This window comes from Motacilla alba, chromosome 2 (assembly GCF_015832195.1).
Source record: "Motacilla alba alba isolate MOTALB_02 chromosome 2, Motacilla_alba_V1.0_pri, whole genome shotgun sequence".
NCBI classification, from domain to species: domain Eukaryota; kingdom Metazoa; phylum Chordata; class Aves; order Passeriformes; family Motacillidae; genus Motacilla; species Motacilla alba.
The window spans coordinates 65,096,027-65,109,204 of record NC_052017.1 but is presented as its reverse complement, the minus strand read 5'-3'; the positions used below and the strand labels follow the sequence as shown (position 1 = coordinate 65,109,204).

The following is a 13,178-nucleotide window of genomic DNA, read 5'->3' as shown; positions in this document are numbered from 1 at the left end:
CTGTCTCACTTGTTTTAGACAGCTTTCCCCCAAAAAGATACTAAGAAAAAACCCAGCAATCTAGAAGAAATCCCCAAAAAATCCCCAGGAAGGAAAAGTCTCATATTCATATCTCAAATCATATTCAACTCCGTTACACTGCTGGTTTCCACTCATGGAACTCAGAACTAGCTTGTCTCTGCCTTTAAGGTGATAGTTTGTACCCCCAAATGAAGAGATCATCTATGTCAGGCTCAATAAGCCCCAAACAGCCAAGTTCCTGCATGCCTTGTTTGCAGCATTTAGCATATTTGGAAAGCCCAGAGATAACCCGGCTCCAGAAGAGGAGCAAGGGCTAGGCAGATTGCTCAGACTCTCACAGGAGTTCTGTAGCAGGTGGCCATGGAGCAGGACAGTTTGCCAGGTTCTGCCCCCCCTGAGATGTGAAGTGATGCCCATAGGTTTTTGCATCTGTCAGGTGTGTGACACGTGGCTGCATTTAGTGGGTACAGGAGTGAAAAACATTGTCACAGGGCCTCTTGTCACTGGGAGGCATCCATTAAATGGTTGGGCGTTTAATCTTTGCCATTCTGGGGCTGCTGTTTTGGTACAAAGGGCATCCTCAGCATGGGGACCGGTGGTGCTTTACCTCAGTAGGACCCTTGTAACCCATTTGAAGACAGAGACACAGGAGACAGATCTGAAAGCACCTTCTCCTCCGCTCCCTCTCTGATTGCACCATAACAACTGGAGTTCGTTGGATGAAGATGCCTGTCAGAGTAGAGGGTACAGGCTGGTGAAGGGCTCCTTTCAGGTGCTCAATGCAGGACCAGAAACCACACTTGAAAGGAACAATTAATGGAAGAGAAGGTGCTTACTTAGAGACCATCTTGCTTCAGGATGCTGCTTTGCCTGAGGAACATGCTTTTAAAGTCAAAGCTGCAGCTGTATAAACCTACAATGAGGCTTTCAATTTCAGCTTTTCTTTTCTTTTGTTACACAAGCTCCCATTGCCTTTACATTTATGTATTTTGAAGAGGAAAAACTATCTACAGCTCTAGGCCTTTTCCATCTGATTTTTTAATCTCTAAAAGGTAATATACAGATAATCTCATCCCAGACACTTGAACATGAGAGGAATCAAGGCGAAGAAAGAATGCAATAATTTTTAGAGCAGTTTTATCTGTTGTACTGCTCAGATGATGCAGCAAGGTAATCACCACCATAGCTTTCCACTGTGCTTAAACAGCTGTGATGTTTATTACAAATAAATCCGCACCCTAAAAGTAGCATCTTAACACAATTGGCTGCATTTTCTTTACTGGTGTACAAAGTTCTGCTTTGAAAGCTATGTTTATTTGGATAGCATAACAATTTAAGCATACAACTACAAATTTAATACCAGTAATGTAAACAGCATGCAACCCCCACAGCTTGTCTGTTTTAATAGTGAGTAGCATTTTAATAACTTGTGCTTGAGTTGTGGTTGGCTAACTCCTCTAAAATCACTATAAAACAGAGCAATTTACAGCTTTAATATTTTCCTTGATTTTCCCATCTGCAGTGAATCTTTCCAGCTTTTTTAGTCATTTTGTTTTGCCTTAGTCCCCTCTTATACTTCCCTCCCCCCACCTTTAAACTTACAAGGCTGTAAGCTGTGATTATTATTCTACATGTCAAATGCCTCAATATGATTTGGCATACAGCTGAGAAATCCCAGTTCTGTAAACAGGCGTAGTGTTATATATTCATAAACTCTAAAATTTTGCATAAGTCTTTCTGGGTAATAACTCACAAACCACTTTTTTTTTTTCCTTTTTAAGAGGTTTTAAAGTATGTGGGCTAATTATCAAATTGATTTTTAAAACATTTGGTAGAAGAATTACCATAAGAGTTTAACAAAAGCCAAAGTGTACAGAAAGTACAGTAGAGCTAAAAGACAAGGTAAGCTTGCTTCAGGTGAATTAATTCAGTCTTTTTGTGAATTCCATCTTTGTCTGGCTTGAATTTTTAAAATGCTGAACAATCCACTGCTGAAACAGAATGCTATTAACTAAATTCCTGTGAGGCTCAGTTTCACATCTCAGACTGAACACATTTTTCATAAAAATATATAAAGAAAGAAAATATACTACATCAGAAATAACTATTTTTAAACCTCAGATATTTGTATGCTGTTCTTTGAAAATACAATTTGTTTACCAGTTTAATGATGGCCTCAGTGCACAAAACCTTATAATTCTAACTAGCCAGCTACTCACATTACATGGTGCCTTGCTTTTAACAGAGATTTCATGTTTATTGAATGACTACAGTAGTATGCTGCTTCTCAAAACACAGCAAAAATATACATAAGACAGAGGTAAAAAAAAAAAGTGTTCAAAAAGTTAAAGATACTTGGTAACTCAATAATAATGATACCAAAAGAATATTTTTTTACCCTGATCAATCCCCTGTGTCTACTTAGCTCCCTTGCTTGGCACACACATTTTGGGTGGGGGTTCTATTCCCCAATACTAGGCAGCTTTCAAAATATCTTGAGTTTTAAACCAGCACTGGTCTGTTTTTCCTTCTTTCCAGATTAAAGAAGAATTAGTTGTTTTAGGGATGAATTTGGGAATGCATTTCTTTACAAATTCTTTGTAATTCTTTGTATAACTCAGTTTGGAGATTTTGTTTTGTAACCTTTCTGTTGGCTGGTTGTTTAATTTCCAAAGTGGTGCTGTCATGGGGAGCTATGTTTACAGAAAGAAAAATCCCTTGGGAGAGGGAGAAAGACCTGATGGAGATGGGGTGCAGAGAGGCAGCCAGGAAAGGGTCATTCAGCACTGACCTGTACTAAGCAGCTGGGATGTTGCATTCTTAGACAGGACCGGTTGTATTCATGGGTAAAGAGAGTTCTGCACCAATAACCAATTGGCCTGACCAGCTTGCCAGGCCCCTTTAAGCAAAAACCAGTTTCACTGTAAATGGTTTTCAGGACCACGTAAGTTAACTCTGATAGCCATGTGATGCTGAGCAGGGGGCTGCCTGAGCCTTCCTGCCTCCAGGCTGAGTGTTACAGGGCATCAGTTTCTGGGGTGGCTGTGCTGGGTTGTCCTTCTTAGATAAAAAGGCTGGGTCATCTTTACTTTTGATACAGGGGATCAAAAAGCAACATGAATTTAGCAAATTTCATTTCTCAGTTTTCAGGTTTTTCATTTCTCCTTTCAGAAAACTTAGCTGATCTCTCCATTTATCAAAAGGATCATGGCAGGTGAATGAACCACTCAGGTGAATTATACTGCAAATCGTCTTGCTTTCACATTTCTGTTATTTCTTTCTTTCCCTGTCATTTCCTTCAGTTGACTATAGCCACCTTCCTTCATTTTTTTTCCAATTACCTGATTAGTCTTTTCTTTCTTACAGATGGAGCATTTTCTCTCAAAGCTTGGGGCAGGAGTTGTAGCTGTAAGTGGATCACACTTGCTGTCAGAGCAGGCTGTTGACTTCCAGAGGAGCTGTGCCTCCATGTTACCTTCTCCCAGGTGTGTTTTGGGCTCAGTTCCTTGTGCCATTTTAGAGATTGTGTGGGTTTCTTTGAAATTAGATGCAAAATATAATTCACTCAGCACACAGCTCCAGAAAGGCGCTTTTGGGAAAAACCTGTCTTGATGTTCTGCTTCCTTACATCTCCTCAAATCCCAAACCACTTGGCTTAGCACTCACATGGTCAGCACAATAACCTATTCTCCCATCTGCAGGTATTTGCCATTTAGGCATCATTTAGTCAATATTCAGCGCTCTCAAACCTTAGGGCCTGGCCTTCATGCTCAGCAAAGCTGTTACCCAGAGGGAGCCCATACCGATAGCTCTCCATGCTCTCGGCTGGTTTGGATTTTGTAGGGATGGAGTCGTGCTGGTATAGCAATGCTGACTTTATCATCCCAAAGTCTTCCTGAATCTTCATCCCAGAATAGACGGCACCCGAGATGTTTTCTGCCACATGGGTGTAGCTCTGGAGGTTTTTCACGTCGCAGAGGTTGTCGCTGTATTTCAGCGCGGGTGGCTTGTAGGCCTGGTAGGACACCTTGGTGGTGGTGGTGATGACCGTCTGCAGTGGTGGGGCCATGGGAGAGGGGCTGGAGCTGTACCTGCAGGGATAGTCCCCACTGTAGTAAGGGTGGGAAGCACTTGTTGCCATCTGCCCGTAGTCACTCCAGTCTCCGCTGCTGGTTTTCCCCCACGCTGGTTTCAGCCCGTAATGTCTGCCAGGGTTATCAAAGCTCTTATCATGGGTGGTCACAGCGTTGTAGTGAGACCCGTTCAGACTGAGGGGGTCTGCATCAATGGCAGGACTGGGCATATCTTTGTAAAATGTTGGGTAAGGACTTGAGCTTATAAAGGTAGGAACTCCAAACTCGTAACTGCATGGCATGGGCATGTAGATCCTTGGATTTGGGCATTTAGGGTATGGTGATAGCTGGTCTTCTTGGAAGCTGGCTGAGTCATAAGGTGCCTTGTAGAGGTCTGTGTTCTGCAGTGAAGGGTAAGACTGGGCTGGAATTGAAAAATTGGTGTCTGTGAAGATACCAACTCTTTCTGGGCCATCCATGCAGTGAAAATTCTGTAGGTTATTGGTATAACCACTGCTGTCAGGGTACCTTCCTGCCTGACAAGGAGAAGTAGATCTTAATGATATAAGAATCAATACTGCCCACACACATATGTCTCAATACTTGTGCTATTGCCAGTTTCAGCCCCAAACTAACAGATGTTAATTTGTTATTAGCACATGTTAATAGCATGGTGTAAAGCTTTGTTTTGCCCTGGGATCCCCAGTACGTGCTTATCACATCTTTCTAAGTGACAAAAATGCTTCATTTATGTCACCTTTTCATTTTACTAATGACTTTGACTTACCTCTGAATTTAGAGATCTCTTTTTTTGGGAGTGGTGATAAGAGGACATTTGCTTCTTAATTGCACTTCTTCTTGCCTCTGCCTCCAGTTTACTCTCTGGCCGGGGGTGGTCATGGACTCCTTTAGCCTAAATTAGGATTAACTAAGAATTAGATGTGAACCTGGAAGTGGGTAAGATTAGAGAAAATGCTCTAGGTAGTATGAGGGGTAGTCACTGTATGGTCTGTGGTTTGGCACAAGGAAAAAGGAAGGAGAAACTAAAAAAGGACAAATTCATTGTGAAAATAATGAATAAATAATTATTTGGATAATAATAAAGAATAAATCATGATTTGGATGTAGATAGAAGGAAAAAGGGAGGGAGAAGTCAGTGAGGACTGCAGAGCTGATGAAGAAGTAAAAGTGCTACCTAAATTTGTGACATTCAGGAGAAGATAATTAGAACCAAGGGGGGAAAAAAATTAGTTCTGTTGGTTTTCTGCAGCCCAGTATATCAGTTCTGTTTTATAAGCACATAGATAAATAATATAAATAGGACTTAAAGAGGTTTCATGCCACAAGATGAAAAATATTCTCCTAAAGCAATACACCTTCTTGAACAGGACTGAAAATTATATCCCGGAAAACCATCTGAAGATGCTCTGCTATTGGAACATCTGTGGTATGCAGATCTATATAACCAAAGTTACACTGGCATATGATGAAGTCATGGACACTATATTTCCTTACTCTTTTGTCTGAACAGAGCTACACACCGTCCCTAAAACTAAGTAGGAAGCTAAAAATTGCTTTTAAAACACTGTGCTTTCTGAAGCAGAAATTAACTTCTAAGCAAGGATTTATCAGCTTTTTTTGATAGTAAAGTCTTCCAGTTTGGCATGTCTGTAAGAGAACATTTGAATGAGAATAATATAGGAGGGAATCTAGGAATATAGCCAGTTTTCTTCCATTTACTGAGTGGAGAACAGAATTCACGGCCATGTGAGTCAGGGGAAAAAATTATCCAGGAGAAAATGTGATCTCATAGAACAGAAACTTTTTGGTTTTTGTTCCAATGTTGCTAAAAAAGAAAAATCAAGATGAAATTTCAAATTTCAGCTAAGATTCTTATTTTTTTTCTGTCAAGATTTTAAATCCTTCAAAATTCAAAGGCCAGCTAGTTTCTCATGAAGTAGAATTTTTATGTTTCAATTAATGTAAATTAAGGCTCTTTTTTTCCTATTTATTTTAGTAGGAAATAAATATTTGGAAAAAACATTGGAGAGATCCAGTTGTCGTATGCACCAGGGTGCAAGACAACCTTTTTGCTCGTATTTGTGCTCTGTAAAGAGAAGAATTTTACCCATCAGTGATATTGTAGTTAAAATTGAATATTGCCAATAAAATTTAAAGAGAGAGCCAAGTGTTATTGTTTTATTTATTCTTATCATGTTCATAAAGAGAAATTCAGTCATGGACTAGACCTCCATCATGCTAATCATGGTCTGTGTTACATAAAAAAGTGGGGGAAGAGGAAGAAATCTTCCTCTTTACAGGTATTTTTTTATATAGTGTGCATAAATACATACAGACAGCTGCTTTCTACCTGGAAAAATATTGCTTTTCCATCAAGCCTCCAGAAGTTCGTGACCGGATAGCCACTGTGTCCTCGGCAAGGAATCAACTCCAGGGCAGAGTTACAGTTGGGGCAGGCTTTCTCTGTGAACAGACAGAAACTACTGAAGAGATTGGTTAAGGGTGCTGCCTGAGAGGAAGCAGAGCTCAAGAGCAACACAATCAGACTTCCAAAATTCAGATTAAAATGTATTGTTCAAGGAAATGCAACGTAGACTACCAAGCACAGCTAAAGGTATGAACTAGATGTAAATGCTAATAATTTAAAGGATTTAAACCCTTATCTCCTTAAATAGTTGCAAACAGACATTGATGAAATTTGGAATTAATCAGTCATTGCAATTGTGCCTTAGTCTGCATGCAAGTAAGAGTGACTCCAGCTTGGAAATCAAGCCCAGATGTAAGAAACCCTTGGGCATCACAGCTCTCTCTGGGTGCCTCTCACTTTGTTGCTTCTGCCGAGCCTTGTCGCATATGGCGGGACGGAGCTGCAGCCGGGCCCCGCCGGGCAGAGCGCAGCTCCGGGCACACACCACCACGCCCAGGCAGGACTTCTTCAGGATCTGGCAGTTGTGGTTGTTGGTGTTGCGCATGGCCCAGCCGCTGAGGTGCCGCTGCGCGTTCTTCTCCTCGCTCGAGTAGATGAGCCGCACGTAGCCATCCGGCCACTCCTGGAAGGCGTCAAAGTGCTTGGGCTCCTGCAGCAGGGCAGGTGGGGTGGGAGGGCAAGGCAGCAAGGAGAAGAGCAAGAGAACGTTATTAGCATATTACAACCTGATATGTTTGCCTTGTTATATGACACATTACAGAGGGCAAAAAAGCTTTTTCTGTCACCAGCCAAGCAGCAGAAAAAGAAATATTGAAATAATAGCTTGTTCAGAAGTGCTCTCTAAAAGGGCTAGGGCAGTCTGAGATTCTGTATCTGAAAAGAAAGTGAGTATCCTTTCCTCTTTTGAATCATTATCCATTGCTGACACGGTCCTCTCCCTTTTACAGGGAAGTTATCAGCTTTAAGACATCAGCCTTACTCCCGGAATTTACTGACTAGTGTACTATCAGTGTATCCACATAGGACACAAGCCACCCTGATCACGACTGCTGTTAAGTTCTCCTTGTTGAGGGATAATGCAACTACAGGCAGGAAACTAGAAGTTTTAGCTATGGAATGGCTTCTTAAAGTGCATCTAATATGATTTGAATAAGGCTTTTCCCAAAAAAGTAGAGATAAAAAGATTTATCACTGCAAATGTATTTCCAATATATGTATAGAGGCACAAACGAAGAACATTTCAGTTTGGGATTTCACAGCTTTCTGGAGTTCATTACGAAAATGTAATTACCAGAGCTATGAATGAAGATTTTAAACTGCAAATATTTATTATGCAATACATGTTTAACATATGTATATACTACATTTGGGAGCAATCTCAGCAAACAGAAGGAAACTACCAGCATTTACAGCATTGGGACATTCATTCAGACATAACAGCATGGGCTCTGTAAACTTAAGTAAACTCTAAGATGAAAAAAGTTGCAAATTAAAAAACACATTTGAAACTCACAACTGGACAAAAGTGGAATGCTCATTGACATTAAAGTGTTGCATCAATAAACCAAAGAAATAATTAGATAACTTGGCTAATAGTAGTAAACAATCAATTCAATCTCCAATTCAACATTTCTTGAAAGAGGAGGAGGAGGGAGAAGGAAACTATCCAAATGGAGCCACAGGTTGTTCTGGAGTTCATATCCAGCTAGACAAAGCTGTGCATCAAATCCATGCTTTTATTATAAGTCACTTTATACAGACTACAGAACAACACAAAGTGAAAGGAGAGGTGAAGCAGACGTAAAACAAAGCTTCGCTCAGAGCAAAGCTCGTTCCACTCTTCCCCAGCTCCACGTTAGAGCTGGATGCAGACTTTCCCGAGTACCTCCCCGCCCACCCGGTACCTGCGGCAGCTTGGGGTCGTTGATGTCCCAGGTGAGCTTCATGGCAGAGAGTGGCCGTGGGTGGCGGCTCCCGGTTTTTTATGCCGTCGCCGAGGTGTGGGGGGGAGCTCTCATCCGGCCTCGTAGGCGGACCAGCAGCACCATCACCGCACCTCACCGCGGCCTCTGGGTGGGGTAGGGGCTGCGCTCCGCCTCCACGCCACAGGACGGTCTCGCTACCCTCACCTGAAGGTGTGTGAGTGGGATAGATGCAGGGGTTGTGTGCGAATCCAACCCCCAACACTTGGGGCTGTGACCTCGGCAAATTTGAGCTGGGTTTGGAAGTCTAACCCGACAGCCGCGGGGCTCTGCAGCCCGCTCCCGCAGGTGGCCGGGATGATGGGAGGGGTGATGGGGAGCTGGGGCACCTGTCTCTGTCCCACTAGGATGCTCCTGATCTTGAGTTTTGAGCGTGGCTCGCAGCTGCCCGCAGCTTGTAAAGCCTCCGGAGGGAGGCAAAGATGTGAGTAACCTGCTCTTTGGATGTAAACGAAATCGGCGTTACCTGACAGCTTTCCCCTTCGCCCTATGCTCTATAGTACCTGGTTTAAAGTGCGAAGTTGGTGTTGGTGCCTTTGTATTGATAGGCACATTTTAACTTCTTGAACAGTTACAGGCTTTTTGTTACCTTTTTATTTTCGAAAGAAACAGCCGATGGGGTCTGAAGTTTGGAGCTTTTTGTTTGGTTGGTTTGGTTTTCGTGAGTTTGTTTTTCTTTTTATTGGTTTTGTGGGTTCTTTTTTTTTTTTTTTTTTGGTTGGTTGGTTTTTTGAGGAGGGGGGGATTGATTTTTGGTGTGAAAAGCAGAAAGGAAAAAAACCATCCACAACAGCGTAGAGACCGAGCCGTTGAACTCCGAGCGCTGCTATCACCCGTTAAACGATCCCACCTGCTCGCAATGATTTTTCTCATTCGCTTCCATCCTCCCTGGTCCAAAATGTATTGATCTTTACCCTCACCTGAGCACGATAAAGCCCACCCGCCAGCAGCACACGCCAGCTGCGGCATCCCTCGGTCGAGAGCTGTCGCCAGGGAGGCTCTGAGCTCCTCCTTTGCACCCCTGGGGCTCGGCCGGGGTTCTGTCAGTGCTGCGGCGCCGGGGTGCGAGGGGCCCGTCCCAGCTGCCGCACAGCTGCGGCTTTTTAGGGCGGATGAGAACCGGGCTGCTTTTCCTCCTTTTTTTTTTTTTTTTTTTTCCCCTTTCTTCTCCCTACTGCTAGGGTATAGAGTGAGGGCTTGCTGAGGAGCTGTGGGAAAGGCCGGCGAGGGTCACCCTCCACCCTAAGCGCGGGTGTGTCCAGCGGCAGCGGCGGGGTGTGAAGCAGCCCCCGCGCCATGGCCCAGGTGAGCGGCGCTCCCCGCGGCGGAGAGGGGGACACTCCGTGCTCCCTCCGGGAGACACCCGCGGCCGCCAGAAATCTCGGGCCGGGAGGTATGGGGGGGGTTTTGCAGTTTAGGTAATAACGAAGGAAAACCAGCCTTTTGGAAGCGAGGGCAGGAGTAAGTGCACTTCAGCTTTGGGCAGAAAAAGTGTTTGGGGTTATTTTGGTTGGTGGAGTTTTCTTTTTTTTTTTTTTTGGGGGGGGGGGGGGCGGGGAAAGATGACTTTTTTTCCTGTATTTTTCTCTTCCTTTTATTTTTAAAGGAAGAAAGAAGTGAAGAACGAAATAGAGATGTAAGTGGCAATATGGCAGACAGAGCGGAAGACTACGTAAGGATCTTTTAAATGCATCCTCATCTTTATCTTATAAATTGTTATTTTACATATATATATATATATATATGTTTGAAGTGCATTTCTTAAATGGATATGGCATGACCCAGAACTTTTAGTAATTTTATTGAAAGTGGGAAGTGCAATAGTCCTCTTAATCTTTTCTTTAGTGAGTTGGAAGAAATTATTGTGATAGTTGAGGGACTTACAAACTAGATGTACTAAATTGCTTATTTCCTTACTTGGTATCTTTTATGATTATTCATTTTCAAGGGTTGTGTCTCTTTTGGACATTAAGACTGACGTTTCACTTTGGATGTAGTAGTAAAATGAAAGTAGAGAAACAATGTAAAACAAATAAACAGAAACTTGTGATTTTTAAATAACATTACAAATATTTTATCATAATTAGTGCTGCTATAATTTCAATGCCTGCTTATTTTACTCACTAATTGTTTCCTTCCCTCTACAGCTTGAATCATTGCTCGTTGAAGCCTTTAAAGGGAAGGGGTTTCAAAAAATACACGAACTGCTTCAAGAGAAGGAAGCAGAGCCTCCCCAGAAATACAGTGACTCTCTCTTTAACCAGCTGGACAAAGCACTGAGAAAGGCAAGTACCATAAATAATCTCAACTCTCCTAACAGCTAACTGGGAGGGTAGCAGGCTAATGACACACAGCACTCTGTGTTTCTATAGGAGCTGGACAAGAATGAATTCAAGAATGTTTCATTGCTGTTGAAATGTATTCAGCTCTACCTTAAAAGTGATCTTCAAGAAGGGAAGAGCTTGTTTATCGAGCAAGGACTGGTAGCAAAGATGAGTATAATACTGTATACAATTTACTAATGTAATTTAAGGTGGTTTGCATCAGAAGAAGAACTCCAAGGAAGTGAAAACTAAAGGATGGCTTGTTGGCCACACAGAAACAAAATATTTTTTTAATATATTGCATGAACTGACTAGAGAAGAAATATTTACTCTTATTGCTTTTGGCATAGCAGCCAATTTTATGTCTCCACTTATTACCTGATTTAAAGGGTTTGGTTGTTTGGGTCTTTTTTAAGCTGATAATGGAAGGAGAGAATTAATTTCTATAAGTCCCATTGGTGAAATTATATAGACTTTCTTAATGCATTTTAAATACTCCAGCAAAATACAGTTTACTAAAATACAATTTAAGTAATATGATTGATGAGTACTTTGTGCTTTTATATTTTTAAAAAACTGAGATATTCTTTATGAAGGTCCCTCTCTAGTCATGTAGCAAACCCGATGCATTTAATCTGCAGTTGTGTTTTGTCTTCTGGCACTATATTGATTTCAGCTGGTAATAGTTGTAGTAGCAGAAAGGTAATTGTGCTGAAGATGAGTAACACCTGGATCTAACACAGGTGCCAGGGAACAGCTAACACATGTTCTCTGTTAGCAGAGAGCTAACTGTGGAGTCCTCAGTCCAAAATGTTGTAATCCTGCCTTGTAGTTATACTTTTCAGGGATACAGTAGCTCAAAATTCCTGTATGGAGATAAATTGATAAGTTTTTTTCCAGTCTGAGCTCTGCACTTTCAGTGTAACGTAGATTTCTAGTTCACCATTTGTGTGTGATGCTATGCAATGCTTAAAACCATGAAGTATTAAAATATTTACCTTGAAAAGGTTGAAAACATTGAACAGTAGTTTGCTGAGAGTTGATGTCCTCTAAAAATGTCTATAGTAGTTTTGGTGCCACTAGCAGCATGTATCATGTCTGAGCACCACGAGTGGGTGTCTTGGACAAGAAAGGAGGCTAAAAGGAGGGCTAGAGAGGGAAGGGGGAAATGGCTCTTTTCATGTTCTCCTAGCAAAACTTGAACTCCTTAAAGCCATGTAGCTTTTGTCACAGTACATGGCTCTAAAGCTTAAAGAGTAAAGAACTCTGTAAGGTTTCCTGCAGACATATATAATTTAGGATGATTAATTCCTCTTATCAGTTTTTAACTCTTTTTTTTTTTTTAACTTTTACCTGGTATCTTGGTTTGAAAGAGCAAGAGCATTTGTGACTGTCATCGACCCAAATGAGAATAAATTTTTGATGTTACTGCTTGAAGACTTCTTTGATTCTGCATTGGTATGTTTGTGCATTTAAGGGGACAGAAGGGTTGCCTTTATTGGCTAGGATAGCTATTGTTCACAAAAAATTTCCTCTTAGAAAATAAATAATTACATGGACATGGAGCCCTCGGGCTGAGCCTGGGAAGCAGCCTAGGTGGAGTGGGTGGGCAGTGTCTAGGAGTGTGCTCCAGGCTGGGGTGTGGCTGAGATTTGACACACTTGGGAGAAGCATTTTCTCATTTTCTAACCTGAAGTATTTGTTTTTGTAGAAAAAAATTGCAAGAAATACTGATGCATTTCATAAATAAAGGCTTGTGAGCCAAAGCTCTCTTTAAAATCCACAAGTTACTGACACTGAGCTGCACTTCATGTGCAAAGATGTTTGCTAATGTGGTCCTGACAGTTTGTTCCTACTCTGCTTGAAACAGATTATTTAATTCTAAAAAATTATCTAACTTGCTTACAACTCACATTTAGGTTTCAGTTTTAAGTATTCATGACCTTAAGGATGTTAGAGGCCTGGTGATGTAACATTTGTAATAGGAAGAATGCTTTTTAGTTTTTTTTCCCCCAAGCTGTTGCTCCTAGTTTTGTTGTCTGTAGCCTACTGGAGCTGTGTCCCTTTGTGCATCAGAATTCATATCAATACCTATGGCTCTTTTCAGGAGTTCTGCTACAAGATATTTGAGCAAAATCAAGGTTCCTTCTTTCTGTACTAACCACTTTGAAATTATAAACTACCCATTTATTTTCCCAAAAATTGAATTTATTTTGAATTATGTCTCCCTGCTATGTTTCTTCCACGTGCTTTCACTGTGGAGGAGGAGATGTTTTGTATTATGGAGTTGTTTTTAATTTTCCTCAAGGGAATTCAACACCTTTCGGAT

The 13,178-nt window shown here is 41.6% G+C and overlaps 1 protein-coding gene across 1 annotated transcript; it reads right to left on the bottom strand.

The window, feature by feature from the left end:
* Positions 1-3,748: 3,748 nt before the first annotated feature.
* GCM2 (glial cells missing transcription factor 2) lies at positions 3,749-8,489 on the bottom strand. The gene is made up of 5 exons (XM_038129808.1): positions 8,448-8,489; positions 6,940-7,192; positions 6,466-6,578; positions 4,882-5,007; positions 3,749-4,630 (listed from the first exon to the last, which is right to left on the bottom strand). Exons 1-5 carry the CDS (start codon positions 8,487-8,489, stop codon positions 3,749-3,751), a joined length of 1,416 nt encoding a protein of 471 aa, XP_037985736.1.
* Between the last annotated feature and the right edge of the window lie 4,689 nt (positions 8,490-13,178).